Source organism: Chelonoidis abingdonii, chromosome 9 (genome assembly GCF_003597395.2).
Source record: "Chelonoidis abingdonii isolate Lonesome George chromosome 9, CheloAbing_2.0, whole genome shotgun sequence".
Lineage (NCBI taxonomy): Eukaryota > Metazoa > Chordata > Testudines > Testudinidae > Chelonoidis > Chelonoidis abingdonii.
In genome coordinates this window covers 43,995,088-44,009,480 of record NC_133777.1, presented here as the reverse complement: position 1 = coordinate 44,009,480, position 14,393 = coordinate 43,995,088, and the positions used below count along the sequence as shown (strand labels likewise).

The window sequence follows — 14,393 nt, the reverse complement described above, 5'->3', positions numbered from 1 at the left end:
GGGGGGGGGGGTGGAGGACTGCAGGTGGAAAGAATGGGAAGAGGCCCCCACTTGCTCTGGCCCATGGCCCCACAAAACTCTAATCTGCCTCTGATTGCAGGCATTCGGTCCCACACTGCACACAACCATATCCCTGTTCTTTGCTGCTCTCTAGCATCCCCTATTGAAAAGTTCTATAGCCCAACTCTCCTAGGAATGCAGGAATTCTCAAAGCCGTCACCTTTGCCACGACAGTGCGTTGCGCTGGAGGGTCGGGCTAGCATCAGTGCGGGATGGGAGTGGCAGCGTTAGCCAGCTTTGCTGATTGCAAAGAGTAGAGGAGTAAAGGTGCGGGGGGGGAGGAGAGGAGAAAGCACATGGTCAGAGGAATTCAGTAGAAGGTTGGAAGTAGCCTTGTGGCTGCAGAGCCTAGTGGGGATGTTGAATGCCTCTGCTGTTGGCACCCTCATAGCTGGGCTAGCATGGCTGGTTTCAGGATTTATTATCTAAGCCACTCTGCAATCACACTGGGCTGAAACTTATGAGAGAGGGATTGGCCACGTGGCTGCATTGTGAAAATGATTTAGATCCGTAGAAGGTGAGGAGCCCCCAAAACGCTCATCTCATCCACGGGCTGCTCAGCTTGCATTAGCCAAGCTCTGCCCCGGAACAGCTTGGACTGTGAAGGGGTCTGTGCTCCCCTCCCAAGTGCTGAGCCATCTGTACAAAGCTCTTTTACTAGCTTGTCCTGTGGCCCGAGCCTGGGAACCCAGATCTTAACGCTTCCCCAGCTGGAAGGTGCCCACCCAGGGACATTGGAGTGTTAACCATTTGTGCACTTTATGGGGATTGCTCTGTTAGCTTCCCATTAGTCTAGTCTCTTCCAGCCTCTTGCTGCAGGGGTGAGACACAGCAGGGGCGCTGGGAGTGAGGGGGCAGAGTCTGCACTGCTACTGCCTGTTCTGTGGCTTTAGAGAACTTCTGTTCTTTGGGGCTCCATATCCAACCCCTTTTCACCTGCACTGATATCGTTTAAGGGAAATCTCCAGCACACCCCTGGCTGTATTCTGGGGCTGAACGGCTGAGGGCTGTGTTACATAGCTGCTGCTACGTGGGCCTGATTGCCATTTACACTGAGGCTCCTTTACACCACTTTGGCACTGTAAAATGGGCCTTACGGTTGGTAGAAGTGATCTTGTGACCACTTCAAGGCCTATTGCCACTGCCAGCAAAGGGCCTTGAGATCTTGGTACAACTGAAAATTGGTTCCTTGTACCCACTGGCATTGCTAACAGCTGTCTAGCCCCGGCACCGTCTTTCTGTCCACTGACTGTATATCCTGCACGCAGCCCATGAGTTCAATCTCCCAGCTCTTGTGAGTAACGTGTTGCATTGGGCATCAGAGCTGGAATAGAATTTTGCCCTTAGTCGCTAACCATAAACTACATTAAAAATGGGAAGCAGCAATTTGTCTGGCTTTGTTTTAAAAAAAAACCTGAAGTGTTTTTATAAAAACTACATAGAAAATATAGAACTTAAACAGGCAGCAAGTTACAAAAAGGCTCTTGGCTATTGTTGAATAACAGTATTTTTATCAAATCCATCTTGTTAACGTATATCTCATGCTGTTGCGAGGAGTGACGTTCTGTAAAGACACAAACTAAATAAACAAATGTGTCTCCAGTTGAGAAACCTCCCCCTTGGTTTCAGTCTCTTCCTCCTCTCTCGGGCCACATCTTCTCTGGCCAGGAAAACACAACCCCTGTTGTAGGAAAAGCTTTAGCCTCCGAGGCTTTCAGACCTAACACACAGCTCCTGTCTGTCTTTGCTCCCAGGATCTGCCTCCTGGTTGTGTCCTCGTCATATCTGGCATTCCGGATCTTCCGTCTGGAGCAGCAGCTCTGCTCTCTGAATCGGGACTACCTCTCACGCGGGCACCGGAGGTAGGAGAGTGCTCAGCTCTGGGACCCTTGGGTGACAAATAGGGGGCCCACAGGGCCATGTTTATACAGACTTTGTTTTAGGGGTTTTGCCTACATGATAAAATCAGGGGCCCTGCTAATGGACTGTGGACAGTAAAGATCCTGTTGTGTGTTACAGAAGAAATGCAGTGTCCTGCCCACATCCCATATATCCGCCTGCCCACAATCTCCTTCTGTGGCGCACAGTCAGCGTGGCAGTTGCCTTCCACATGAAGCTGGTGGCATTTCCACAGTGCTCCCCGTGAATCATCTGCAATGCGCTTGGGCTCCTTCCATATGGAAGGTGCGATAAATAAAATGACCCCTGCAAGGTGGGAAGTGCCCCTGTAGTTTGCGCAGCGAGACATCTGACTTTAACTCAGCAGAATGGATTTTATTTAAAGTGACCTGGGGAAGGTCCCGTTGCTGTCGCTGAGACTGGTTCTTTGGCACTGGGACAGTCCTGAGGAGCAGCGCCTGCTGCTTCCCAGCCAAGGGAGCCAGTGAGAGGCATTCGTGCCATTGGCCTGAGGCTAGCACCAACCTCGGGGCTGGGTGCTGTTCCCAGCATTGGCAAGGAAACGAACGTGAGCAACCCTCTCACCCAAATCCAGAATATCTCATTGTGCAAGTTTTATCTGTCAATAAATAAATGCAGAACTCCAGCATGGCAGTGGGGAGCACAGGCCACTGGCTGCACAGAGGTAGGAGATCACCCTGCAGCTCCCCACCCCCAGGACATGGACTCAGTGGTGAGGCTGCACCCAACCCTGACACAGCGCAAGGCCTGGGCCTGTCCCAGAAACACTGGGGGGCCCTGCCTATCTGTGCCAGGCACACCAGGTATGGATAGGCAGGGTCTGTCATCGTATAATTCCTCAATCTGAGCCTTAGAGCTCAAATGTGAGGTACCAGCATAAATTCCTCTAAGCTTAATTACCAGCTTAGATCTGCTAGCGCTGCCACCAGCCAAAAATTCCAGTGTCTGGCTCACTCTGGTCTCCCCGAAACCTTCCCTGGGGGACCCCAAGACTCAGATGCCCTGAGTCTCACCACAAAGGGAATACCCCCCTCCCTTTGTCTCCTCTTTACTTCCTCCCAGGCTTCCCTCCCTGGATGGCCCGGGACGATCACCTATCTCAATTCCTGAAATGCAAACCAGTGAGATCAGGTTCTCTCACCCTCACTCAGAGTCCCTGCAAATGCAAGCTTTGTAACTCTAACACAAAGAGATTTTCTCTTCCCGCTGTGTTCTTCCTCCCACCAATTCCTGGTGAGTTGCAGACGCAATCCATTGAGCCCCACCCCCTAGGAAAAATCCAACAGGTCTCAAAAGAAAGCTTTATATAAAAGAAAGGAAAAAGACATAAAATAGGTCTCTGTATCAAAAAGGTGACAATATACAGGTCATTGGTTTAAAAGAAAACAAACTGAATAAAACACCTGTCCAAAAAGAATAACATTTTAAAACATTCCAGCAAAAATACACACATGTAAATACAAAAACAATATAAAACCTATATGTCTTATACACTGTACTTACACTGGAACAGAAGATTAGAAACCTGAAGGTAGAGAGATCTCTCTCAGAGCCGAGAGAGCACTAGAGACGAGACAAAGAACCCACATACTCCAAAATCCTCTCGAGCTTTGAAAAATCTGGTTTCCTGATTGGTCCTCTAGTCAGGTTGTTTGGTAACCCCTTTGTTAACCCTTTACAGGTAAAAGAAACATTAACCCTTAGCTATCTGTTTATGACAGGCTCAACCAGGCAGGACCCAAGTGTGGAGGGGCTGAGTTTGGGGGGGACCCAGGGGTGGGGTGAGACAATTCTGTGTGGGACAATCTGGGTGCAGGCAGCTCAGTGAGGGGGGCACTAGGTGTGAGGGGATCTGGATGCACAGAGGCTCATAGAGATGGGGGGAGGTTTCAGGTGCAGGGGCAATGGAACTCTGCAGGGGCTTCCTGGTGAAAGTGGTTGGGGCTCAGCGGAGAGATCTAGGTGTGGGGGTCTCAGCAGGGAGGTCTGGGTGCTGAGGGCCTGGGCCTTGGTGGGGTGAGGGTGCAGCTAGTTGGGGGTCAGTTGCATGGGGATCTGGATGTGGGAGCTCAGGGTGCTGCAGGAGGGTGGGGCTTGTCAGGGTGGGGGTTTGAGTGCAGGGAGCTCGGTGGAGGGTGGTCCTGAGGCAGGGGTTCTGGGTGCAGGGTGCTCCAGATGCAGGGATTGAGGTTCAGTGGGGTGGGGTTCAGGTATGGAGGGCTCGGAGGGTTCTGGGTATCTGGGATGAGGCTTGGCAGTGGTGTCTTGAGTATGGGAGATCCAGATGCATGGGGGTTGGGTGGATGCGGGAGCAGTTCCCTGTACAGTGACGCCCTCCCCTTGCAGCTGAGGAGCGATGTGGGCAGGAAGCACGGGAGGATGCTCAGCTTCCCGCAGCTGGGAGAGGTTTTTGGGGGTGGATCTGACAGTGTACCTACGCAGCTAGGGAGTGGTGCTTGACTGCTCTTGCAGCTTCCCTCTGCTTCTATGTCAGAAAGTCATTTTTCTGTGGGGAAGCAAAGAAATCTGTGGGGGCATGAATTCTGCACATGCGCAGTGGTGCAGAATTCCCCCAGGGTAGTATCTGGTGCTGCTTCCCCTGGTAGCATGAGACCAAGCACTGAAGAGCAGTTAGGCTTGCACTGACAGGAGATGCTCGGTGGGTAAGAACTAGATGGGTCTTTTCCCCCAGTAGTGCTCATGATCGTGGTCGGATATAGCGTCACTCCGACTGCCTGTGTCATGCCTGCCCTCTCTTACCCCCCGCACAATGCTAGTGGCTCAGCATATCCCTGGCTGTGGTAGAATGTTTCTAGTGCAGATACAACACATCCCTGCTGATTGCTCCAGCGGACCTGTCAGGACTGCCTTATGGTCTGATCCTCCTGCAATGACTCCAGCAGGAGCAGGACCTGACCCATAGTTTCCATGACTTCAGAGCAGCGTCGTGGCAGCACAGAGTCTGTGACCGAGTGCTGGATAGGGACCTGCTGCAGTGCAGGGAAATAGTGCCTGTGGATTGCCCCCTACAGGATGTGATAGGTCTTTTAAAAGATGGAATCTGCCCCCGTCACCCCTCCCCTGCACAGTGCCAGGAATAAGTTCCTTGAGGAGCCCGGGGTGAACACACGGTCCTGTATGGGTTTTCTTGCCTTCATCTTCCTCTGTGTCTCTGTTTGCAGGTGACCGTCGCCCCAGAGCTGTGGCTCACAATGGACCTTGACAGGAAAATAGCACTTTGTGTACAGATCTCCAGGGTGAGCGTGTCTGCAATATTGAGAGAGTCTGAATCCAGGATTGCACACTCTTTTATTCCGTGTTACTTCTGGCTCATGACACCTCCCTTTGCAATGGCAAAGCCCTCCCTTGGCCTGTCGCGCTGTGGGATCAGACTGGAGCCCAGCAGGCTATCCATGCAGTCACCTCTTCCAAATGATAGCCACCTGTTTGTACAAAACCCCTTCCCAAGCATCGACTGTTTATCAAAATCTTGGGTGCAGCTTCGTTGGATGGCGGCTTGAGCTGCATCTCCAGCCGGATTCTCCGAGCAAGTAAGAACAGTTAGTAGCTCGATGGCCCAGGAATCGCCTCTGTTGAGCACAGAAGGTGCCACAACAGCATGCAATCTTCTGTGCCCTTGATCAGCACAATTAGGACCAAATACTGTTGTTGTTCTACTAGCAGAGACTCCTGCTCAAGCAGGACCATACTGTCAGTATAACCTGAGCTGCTGCCAGCAGGACTCCCCTTCTTTTCAGTTGACGAGGGCCTGGTGCTAGTGAAACCACATGTTCTTCCAGGGGCCTTGGCTTTGGCCCAGACACACAGTGCCCAGAGCCGAATCACCATGGTAGTGGGAGACTCTAGCACTGTGACACCAACATTGGGCCATCGTCGCATCCATCGGACGGTGGCATAGCAGACTACAGGTGGCCGGGCCTTTCTGGTGTGACACTGCTGGGCCCACTCCTAGAAGGACTCAGTGTTCAAGTTACCACCGTTTTTATTCCTAATTCTGCTTTTTTTCTTTTTCAAGAACAACCGTGGACCTCAGTTAAGTGAGAGGCCCCGGTAGCAGAGACTGACCCTGCCTACAGAGCTCAGGATGGGGGACACAGCTGGGGCATGTTCAGTTCTCCCAGAATACACAACCCATACTCAGCTAGTTCTCCTCAGGATAGATTTCCTCTTGCCCTTTGGGGTTTCCACGTTACCCTTCCACACTGGGCCTTGGCCTAGCTGGGTCCCGAAATGCATCTCTGCTTAGGTGCCAGTGTTCATACTCAGGCAATAGCTCAGTTACAGTAGTTGTCATAACAACTTTCAGTGTAAAAATTACAGCTCCAGTGAGATGCCAGACAGGAGTTAGAGGGCTCCTGGCACGATACCTGCTGAAGTCCGGTTCTGCAGGTGGCAATAGCAGACTGTTAGTCGTGGGGATTCTTGTGCAACTCGCATCCCTTGTGAGGCTAGTGTGCGCAGCATAGATCATGCTTAATCACCCCACATCCCTTCCAAAACGTACCACGCTCCCTGTGCCAACATTCCTTCAGGGCAGGAGAGAGGTGAAAATAAAGGGATGAGGTGGCTTGCTAACCCCAAAGCCCAGCCCCACCCAGAGTTGTGCAGAGTCCATGCCATACTATAATAATGCACTCTGCCACGCTGGGCAATCCAGGGAAAGGGCAGCGCGCCCATCCGCAAGCAGATGCTGCAAAGCAAGGCCGACCTGCACTGGGTAGAGTTCGGCAGTGGGGAGATGAGCAGGCTAGAATTAGACCCCTCATTCAGCTCCTTGAGGAGGCCAGAGGGACAGTTTTTTTAGAGCAAGATTCAGGAGAGCTCTGTTTGAAAGATGTCTGCACTTTAAGGGCAATATGGAGTCTGGCCAGGAACCAGCGGTGCGGAGTCCAAACTTGGAGTGACGGTTGTCTGATGGCGGTGTCAGGCACTCTGTGCTCTCCACAGAGGGCTCCTCAGCACCCCAAGCTTCTAACCACAGGAGAGGGCTGTCTTAAAGCACCCTCAAAGGAGAGTCGAGAGGTGGGTCTGGAGCTGGCCCCTGGGTGGTAGGGTTGTAGTAGGATGTAGCCCTGCTGCGATCAGGAGCCAGCGAACACCTTAGAGAGGGCAGGAGGAATAGCTCTGTCTGTGTTTTCCCCCAAAGCTGTGTGTCATCAATATCTAAATGAAACGTCCAGTGCTCTGTGGCTTGACACTGCACTGTCCCTGGGGAGTGCAAGGACTGAGCAGAAACCCCATTGTACATGGGGGACAATGGAGCTGTGGGGGATGGGATGGGAGGCATGAGTGCAATGCTGGAAGAGGCTGAGCTCATAAAAGCCTGGCTGGGCTGATGCATATTAGGAGTCCAGCCTGCTTAGCGTTCTAGAAGCACCTCTCATACAGCCACTGTAACCATGCACTTTAGGAGCCTGAGCCAAAGTCAATGGAAGGACTTGCATTGACTCCAGTGGGCTTTGGATCAGCCCCTCATTTCCCTCACGCTGAATAAAACTGTCTCTGCATCGCTCGCGTGTGTGAAGCGCTTTGGGATCACATGGAGCGAAAGGTGGGAGACAGACGCAATATGGTGCAAGCGGCACCAGGACGCAGCACTCCCCTCACACCAGCAAGCAGCTTGTGTAACTCTGGCATCAGGGTGCCCGTGACCCCCTCAGTGAGTCATTCTAGAAAGGGTGTGTCCAGCAGTTGTGAGTAGGCTGCTGGAGAGTGGCCCTGCGACCAGCAAGATGGCTGCCTGTTACTCACCAATCCCCTCCTCTCTGGTGTGTGTGCGCGTATCAGGCATCCGCTGTTTGGGTTGATTGTGTTTGAAAGCACTGCTAAAACAAAGTGCCATGTCGCCTGTGAGCTCTGCAGGGAGCAACCTCCTGCCTTCGCTGTCCCCCCATCCCCTCCTCCCCCAGCAGCCGATCTCACAGGGGAGAGGAGCACAGCTAGCAAGGAAGACGAGTGGATTGACTGCAGTGTAACAAAGTGCCAGGAAATGCTGCTTTATGCCAGGGATCGTTTTGGGGGTGGGGGTGGGGCTGGGAGGGCTGACTCACTGTCTTGCACAAATGACAGCCCAGCTTTTTGGAGTATGAATCTTTCAGTGTTTAACAAAAAAAACCCTCCAGTGACATTAACCCATGCTCCTGGGGATGAGGTCCCAGCGAGCAGTGGGGTGTGGGCTCGCTTTGCAGGTAGCGCTACGCTCCTCCATCGCTGGAACTGTTTGCCTGCGGATTGGCCATCAGTGCTGCTCTTGCGCATTTGCTTGGGTCAGGACTGCTCCCAGCTTTCACCTTGTCCCCTATAAACACCGACAACAGGACCCCTGCAGTCGGCAGAGGTGCACGTTGACCGTGTCAGCCACAGCTCTTGAACTGCCATGGTAGTGCTGGCAGCTTCCTGACAGCAGCAGGATGCCTGGGAGAGAGAGAGAGCTGCAGTGGGTGTAGCCATGTCTGCTGTATTGCATGGTGCCATCCAGGGAGGAGCACTGTGATGCTGACTCCTGCTTCAAAGCACAGCGCTTGCAGAGCTGCGGAGAGGATTCTGCAGACGGTGGCAGGACTTGCAGAAAAAGAATAACACACTCCGTGGCCTAACCTCTGTGTGTCTGGGCTGAGCTCATTCAACTCCCGTTAACCTCACCACTGCTGCAAGGTCAGCAGCTACTTCTGCTCCATTGCCATCAGCTCCAGGGCTAAGCAGAGCTCCCACAGCGGGATTCAAACACTCCCCTCTGGAGGAATAGGACCATATGACGAGCTTATTGAAGACTTGGGATCTGTTTGAGTAGCACACTCCTCCCAGGGCCTTTGTTAGAGGAGGGCAGCGCAGCGCAGAACGAGGGGTGCATCGTGTGTTCCTATCACAGCTAGCTGGGGCTGGGAATCCACTCGTCGCTCCACAGAGAGGGTTTCTAAGCAGTAGCATTTGGGGGTAACTGAAGATTTGGGAACTCTCCTGATCCCCCTCCCATTTTAGCTGTTTTCCACTGAAAGCACTGATAATGTAGTATCCTACATAGGTTTTTATACCACACTCCTCACCACAGTCTGTGGGCACCTTCCAGTTGGGCATTAAGCAATGTGACTACGCATCTGTCCTGTGTTTGTTCTCTTATCCTCGCCCCAGAGGGAGCAGCTAGTGCAGGGGAGTGTCTTGTTTTGGTAAGGGTGATTTTAATCTGATTTTTATTAAATAAATACACTAGTTGCAGAATGGAGATCAAAGAAACGCACCTTGCACTTCGAGCAGAAGGTGGTGAGGTTTGTGGTAGCCCTTAGTTCCTGGCCGGGGGAGTTCATTGCACAGGCTCAGATTGCCCCTGGAGAAAGATCTGTCTCGTGCTTTACTCTTTTTTATTGTTCCATTGTGACAGAGGAGCAAAGTTGTCGACAAGGTCTTCATCCCAGAGCTTAAATGGTCTTTTAGATATCCTGGCACAGGCCGTCGAATGCTTTGAGGATAAGGACTGAGCCTTGAACTTGAGTGGAAATGCTAGGGGAAGCCAGCATAGAGAGTAGCGGACTGGTGCTCATGGCAGGCTGTGGTGTTGAGATGTGCTGCAGTGTTCTGTACTCAGAGTTTCATGTACTGCAGGTTTCATGCCCAGGTGTATCTCATTGCTGCAGGCCAGCTGAGCAGTGATGAAGGTGTGAATAACTGAGGCCAGGCCTGATGGGATGGTGTGTCCTAGCCAGCCAGAAATGGTGGAAAGCATTACAATCATTGTGACATGCGAGCTTGTTGTCAGTGAGGAATCCAGGAGTACTCATAAGTCAATGGACTGAATTGATCAATTGTGGATGTGAACTTCAGCCAAAGGAGACTCCACCACGGCTGCAAACTCTTCAAAATACTTTCCCCCACCCTCCAGCATCATCTCTGTTTTGCTAGGGTTTAGCATCAACCAGCTGTTCTTCATCCACGAGGTGATCTCATCCAAGCATTGAGTTGTCTTGGTGGTAGGCATGTGGTCATATGTGGTGAAGGATGGGTAGAGCTGTGTGTCATCGGCATATTGCTGGCACTTGAGTCCATGTCATCTGACCTGTTCACCGAGCAGTTGGATGTAGATTTCAAAAGGGACCAGGGAGGGAATTGATCCTTGTGGAAACCCAAAGTGAGGAGTCTAGTGGTAGAGGTGCAGTTGCCTATCACTGCTTTTTGGGTGTATTTGTACAGGAAGGACTCAAACCATTTTACCTCATTATCCTGGACTACTGTCCTCTCAGGCCGGACAGCATATTTCACAGTTATCCATGTCAAACACTGTAGAGAGGCCAAGGAGGAGGAGAATGGCTGTCTGCCCTCTGCACACTGACAGCAGGAGATCACCCATCAGTGCCATTAGGCCAGTTTCATTTCTGTGTCCTAGCCTGAATCCATGTTATACAAGGTTTAGAATGTTAACTTCAGTTAGATGAGCTTGTAGTTGGCTTTTTGCTAGCTTCTCTGTGAGCTCAGGAATGGGAGGTTTGACATTGGGCTAGGACTGAATTATCCAGGCTGGCGGCTTTTCTAGCTGCAATTTAGCTTTCAGTGTCATCCAGTCTTTTACTTTTAGCATTCATTTATTTTACTTGTCTAGCTGCAATTTTTTGTCCTTCTCCCCTCCAGTGGTGTTGTCACTAAGATGGAGAGCTCTAAGATGGGATGCCAGAGATACTCCAGCAGGAGAACAGGACTTTATTTCCTCTTTTTATGTCCCTTCCTACAGCCCTCTCCACTACACCTCTGAATGCCAAGTCCTAGCGCCAGTCACTGGTTTGCTCAGGTCCTCTGGGAGATGGGAAGTGAACACACAATCCTTGAAGGTTTTATAACTGTATTTATTATCTTTAAAGAGCAGGGAAATGGATCCCAAGGCAATAACCCAGAGATGAGCAACTGTTAAAGCTCTCAGTGGTGGGCAGGACCATCCCATGAGCTATGTGATTGGGAGATGAGAGAGCTCTGCTGGGGCCTTTTGAACTGTCCTCGCAGCTGCATGTTCACTCCCTGTCTCCTTCTGACTGGCTTGCACACTCAAGTAGCTAGTCTCTAAGGGTGTGTCTACACTGCCATTAACCCACAGCTGCCCTGTGCCAGCTGACTCAGGCTTAGGGGCTGTTTAATTGCGGTGTAAATGTCTGGGCTCATGCTGGAGTCTGAGTTCTAGGATCCTGTGAGCTCCCAGAGCAAGGGCTGCAGCTTGAGCCCGAAGGTCTACACTGCAATTAAACAGGCCTGCAGCTGAGCCTCAGGAGCCCAAGTCGGCTGGCGCGGGTGTTGAATGGCAGTGGGGAGACACCCTGAAAGGCTCAGCAGGCAGATCAACAGCTGTGTGGTGAAGCAATAACTTTGTAGTGGATAAATAAAGGTGTTCACAGCATGTGCGCTGGCTAACCAATTCTGCCACTTGCTTTGGCGCCACACCAAGCAGCCATTCTTCACTCCTGTTTCAGGCTGTTGCTGAACCCGATCCTGTTTTGTCGTCTGTCTGTTGCCAGTGTTAAACAGTGTGTGTAGTTAAGGACCCCTGCAAATTGGCCAGGCACAGTAGTAGGTGGGGTTTGCCATCCTCTGACACATGAGGAATCTTAGCTGCTCATGGAGACAGGATACTGGACTCTGATCTAATCTTGTCCCCCTGAGGAAGCTCTCTGTCCCGCTGTTACAATCTGTGTTTTGTTTTGGGGGTGGAAGGAGAATGTTTGCAATCCACTGGTGAAATGAGTGTCCCTGAACTGCCATGACCCACTTCTTACCCTGAGATGGGTCCTCTAACCAGCAGCTGCAAGGCATTGCAGACAGAAGAGCAGCCTGGTTTCTGTCTATCCCCAGGTAGATCACAGTGAAATCACTCAAACAGCCATTTTGCCTGCCTCCGCCACCTGAGACTGGCCCTCTCCCACTGAAGTATTAATGTCAATGAGTGCAGCAGCGGGCAGGCAGAGGGGCTGTAACCTCAGCCAAGGAGGAAATGCCCTTTAGCATGGACAGCATGGTCAGGCTGAAGTGAAAGTGACAAGACTCGGGGTAGGAATGGCCCAGTAGACATCACAATCCTGTAGCATGGGAGAGGATTCCATTCACACACACCACACTCCCCCCTGGGAGGCTGGGGACAAAGGTTAGAGCCATTCATGGTCCTTGTGGACAAAGGAAGAGGAGTAGCCAGTGCAGAGCTAATGATGATGTCATGAAGCTTGTTTTGAGGAGCTGGGATCTGTCCCTGGTCCGGTCACTTGTACAGTATTTTTCTGAGTCAAACACCATCTCAGTGTGATTTTTACCCTTAGTCTTCACTCCAGCCTGCCCTAGGAGTGCGTGCTGATGCAACACCACACCTGGGAACTCGAAGTAGTGATGCATCAATGACTGGGGAAGGCAGCTGAAGTCAGTGCAGGCACAGCCCAGCCTTGTTGCTTCTATTTTTGTATTTGTTGTAAACCAGAAGTATTTATATAGATCCAGTGAATGGTTCAAGTCCTTTTTTCTCCTCCTCAGTTGTATAACTACATCTGTTGGCCAGCGGGTGACATCTGGGGAATAGAATGCTGTCTTGCTGTAGCCTATGAACATATTTTAAATAAAACCCAACATTTTCTAATGTGCCAGTGTCTGACAAGTGGTTACTGTCTTTCTATGTGTGGAGAATCCAAGCAGGAGAAAATATATAGATCCAAATCTGAGTTTAGCTGCCCTACCATCTCATACTGTCCTCTTGTATGTTACAAACCAAGCAGGGCATGGGCAAAGCATGGATGGGAAGTCTCAAGGAAGATGCCACTGTTGGAGGAAGTGGTGATAGTGGCTCAGTGAGTAGGGCCCTTCTTGTTCTGTGTCAGTACAGAACCAAGGTTGGGCTGCTGCAAGAGGCCCTGGCCATTCATTACTGGAGGCCCCATTGTGCTTTCTGGACTGATGTCTCTTGGTCTGTGCCTGGGATCCTAGCTGCTGTGGTGATGCTGATAATAACAATGAGCTCCCAGTGTAGCTCCCAGCACTGACACAGGCAGCACGGCTGGGGCCAGAGGCCTGGAACACCTGAGTTCCGGTCCTGGCTCAGTCAGTGCCGTGCTGTGTCCCTAGTAGGTGTAGAGCCGGCAGCGTAGCTGGCCACTGCACCTCCTTCACTGCATCCCTGGTTCTAAGTGTAGGGGGAGCAAACATAAAAAAGGTGCCCCCCTTGGCTCCTCTCCTGGCCACACACCCCTTGGCTCCTCCTCTGGGTCTTGCCCCCTGTGCCTTGACTCTGCCCCCTCATTGTCCCATTGGATCCCAAGCCGGGCTGGGGAGGAGACGCCCCTGTGCAGCAGCCTGGGTACACGGGCCATGGCTGGCTGGGGCCGGGAGCACTGCAGTGCAGCAAGGAGGCTGCTGCAGCCTGCGAGGCAGCGCGATGGGTCCAGGGGCAGCGCAGAGTGGGCAGGGCCCGGGTGGGCAGCGCAGCCTGGGGGCATGGGCTGCCCGCCGGAGACATGCAGTGGAGAGGGGCTGTGGGGGCGACACTTGTCCCAGGCGGGGCGGCTGGCAGATGAGCAAGGAGCTGGTTGGGGTTCCCCGAACCGATAAACTTTCCCAGTGCTGTTGGGGAGCCCCACGCCTCTCTCATTCAGCTGCGCTCCAGAAGCTCCTTCCCAGCGGGACACGCCACATGTGCCCTGGGTAGGCCAGGTGAGGCGGGAGGCTCCACGGGGAGGGCAGCACGCATGGCCAGGCCGCTGTCTGCAATCCCGTGGCGTGGCTGGGGCCTGCTAATGGTGGCTGCAGTGATGTTGGGGCCACGCTGAGCATGAGGTGCAGTGGGTGAGGAGCCAGGCCCCTCGCTCCTCCGGCCGCACCCGCCACCCCTCCCATGGCTCCTCCAGTCGTGCTTACCCCAGTGCCTATCGGGCAGGTGCTGCTTTTGGAAAATATGCTGAGGGGAAACGGCTGCTTCCCCTGCACCCTGCTAGCTACACTGCTGAGCTCAGTGTGATCCTGGGCTTGGCTGGAGCTCCTAGGAACTGCAACTGGTGGTTGATTCTTGGCATCTTGTACTCATTGGGCCACCCTCTCTTTTGGGCTGCCTGGACATGAGCTGGGGTAGCCAACTTTATCAGAGGCTTCTCGAGGCTCAGGCAAAGCCAGAAAATCACTTGTCTCTCTCCCTGAGGCTCCCGCCATCCAGTAGGGAAGAGGGCAAAGCAGTGCCATAACAAGGCCGACTAAAGCTGAGGGGCACAGAAAGGCCCAAGAGCGTCCCTCCCATAACGAAAGCTGCTGCTGCCTTGGCAACAGGATGCCAGCAGACAGCCAAGCAGCCAGCTGAGGCAGCTGCTGCACATCAGGAGGGCGAGGGAGGGGAGAGGAGGGGCACATACATGTTTCTCAGCCCTCCCCTCCCCCAGCACCCACCTGGAGGAGAC

General features: G+C 52.6%; 1 protein-coding gene across 1 annotated transcript in view; it reads left to right on the top strand.

Annotated features, from left to right (window-relative positions):
• GRAMD2A (GRAM domain containing 2A) overlaps positions 1-12,596 on the top strand; it is a 93,242-nt gene extending 80,646 nt beyond the window's left edge. The window contains exons 11-12 of the mRNA XM_075069470.1: positions 1,815-1,922; positions 5,163-12,596. Of these exons, the coding sequence (XP_074925571.1) occupies positions 1,815-1,922; positions 5,163-5,166 (112 nt within the window). The 3' untranslated portion in view covers positions 5,167-12,596. The remainder of the gene's footprint in view (positions 1-1,814; positions 1,923-5,162) is intronic.
• Positions 12,597-14,393: the final 1,797 nt, after the last annotated feature.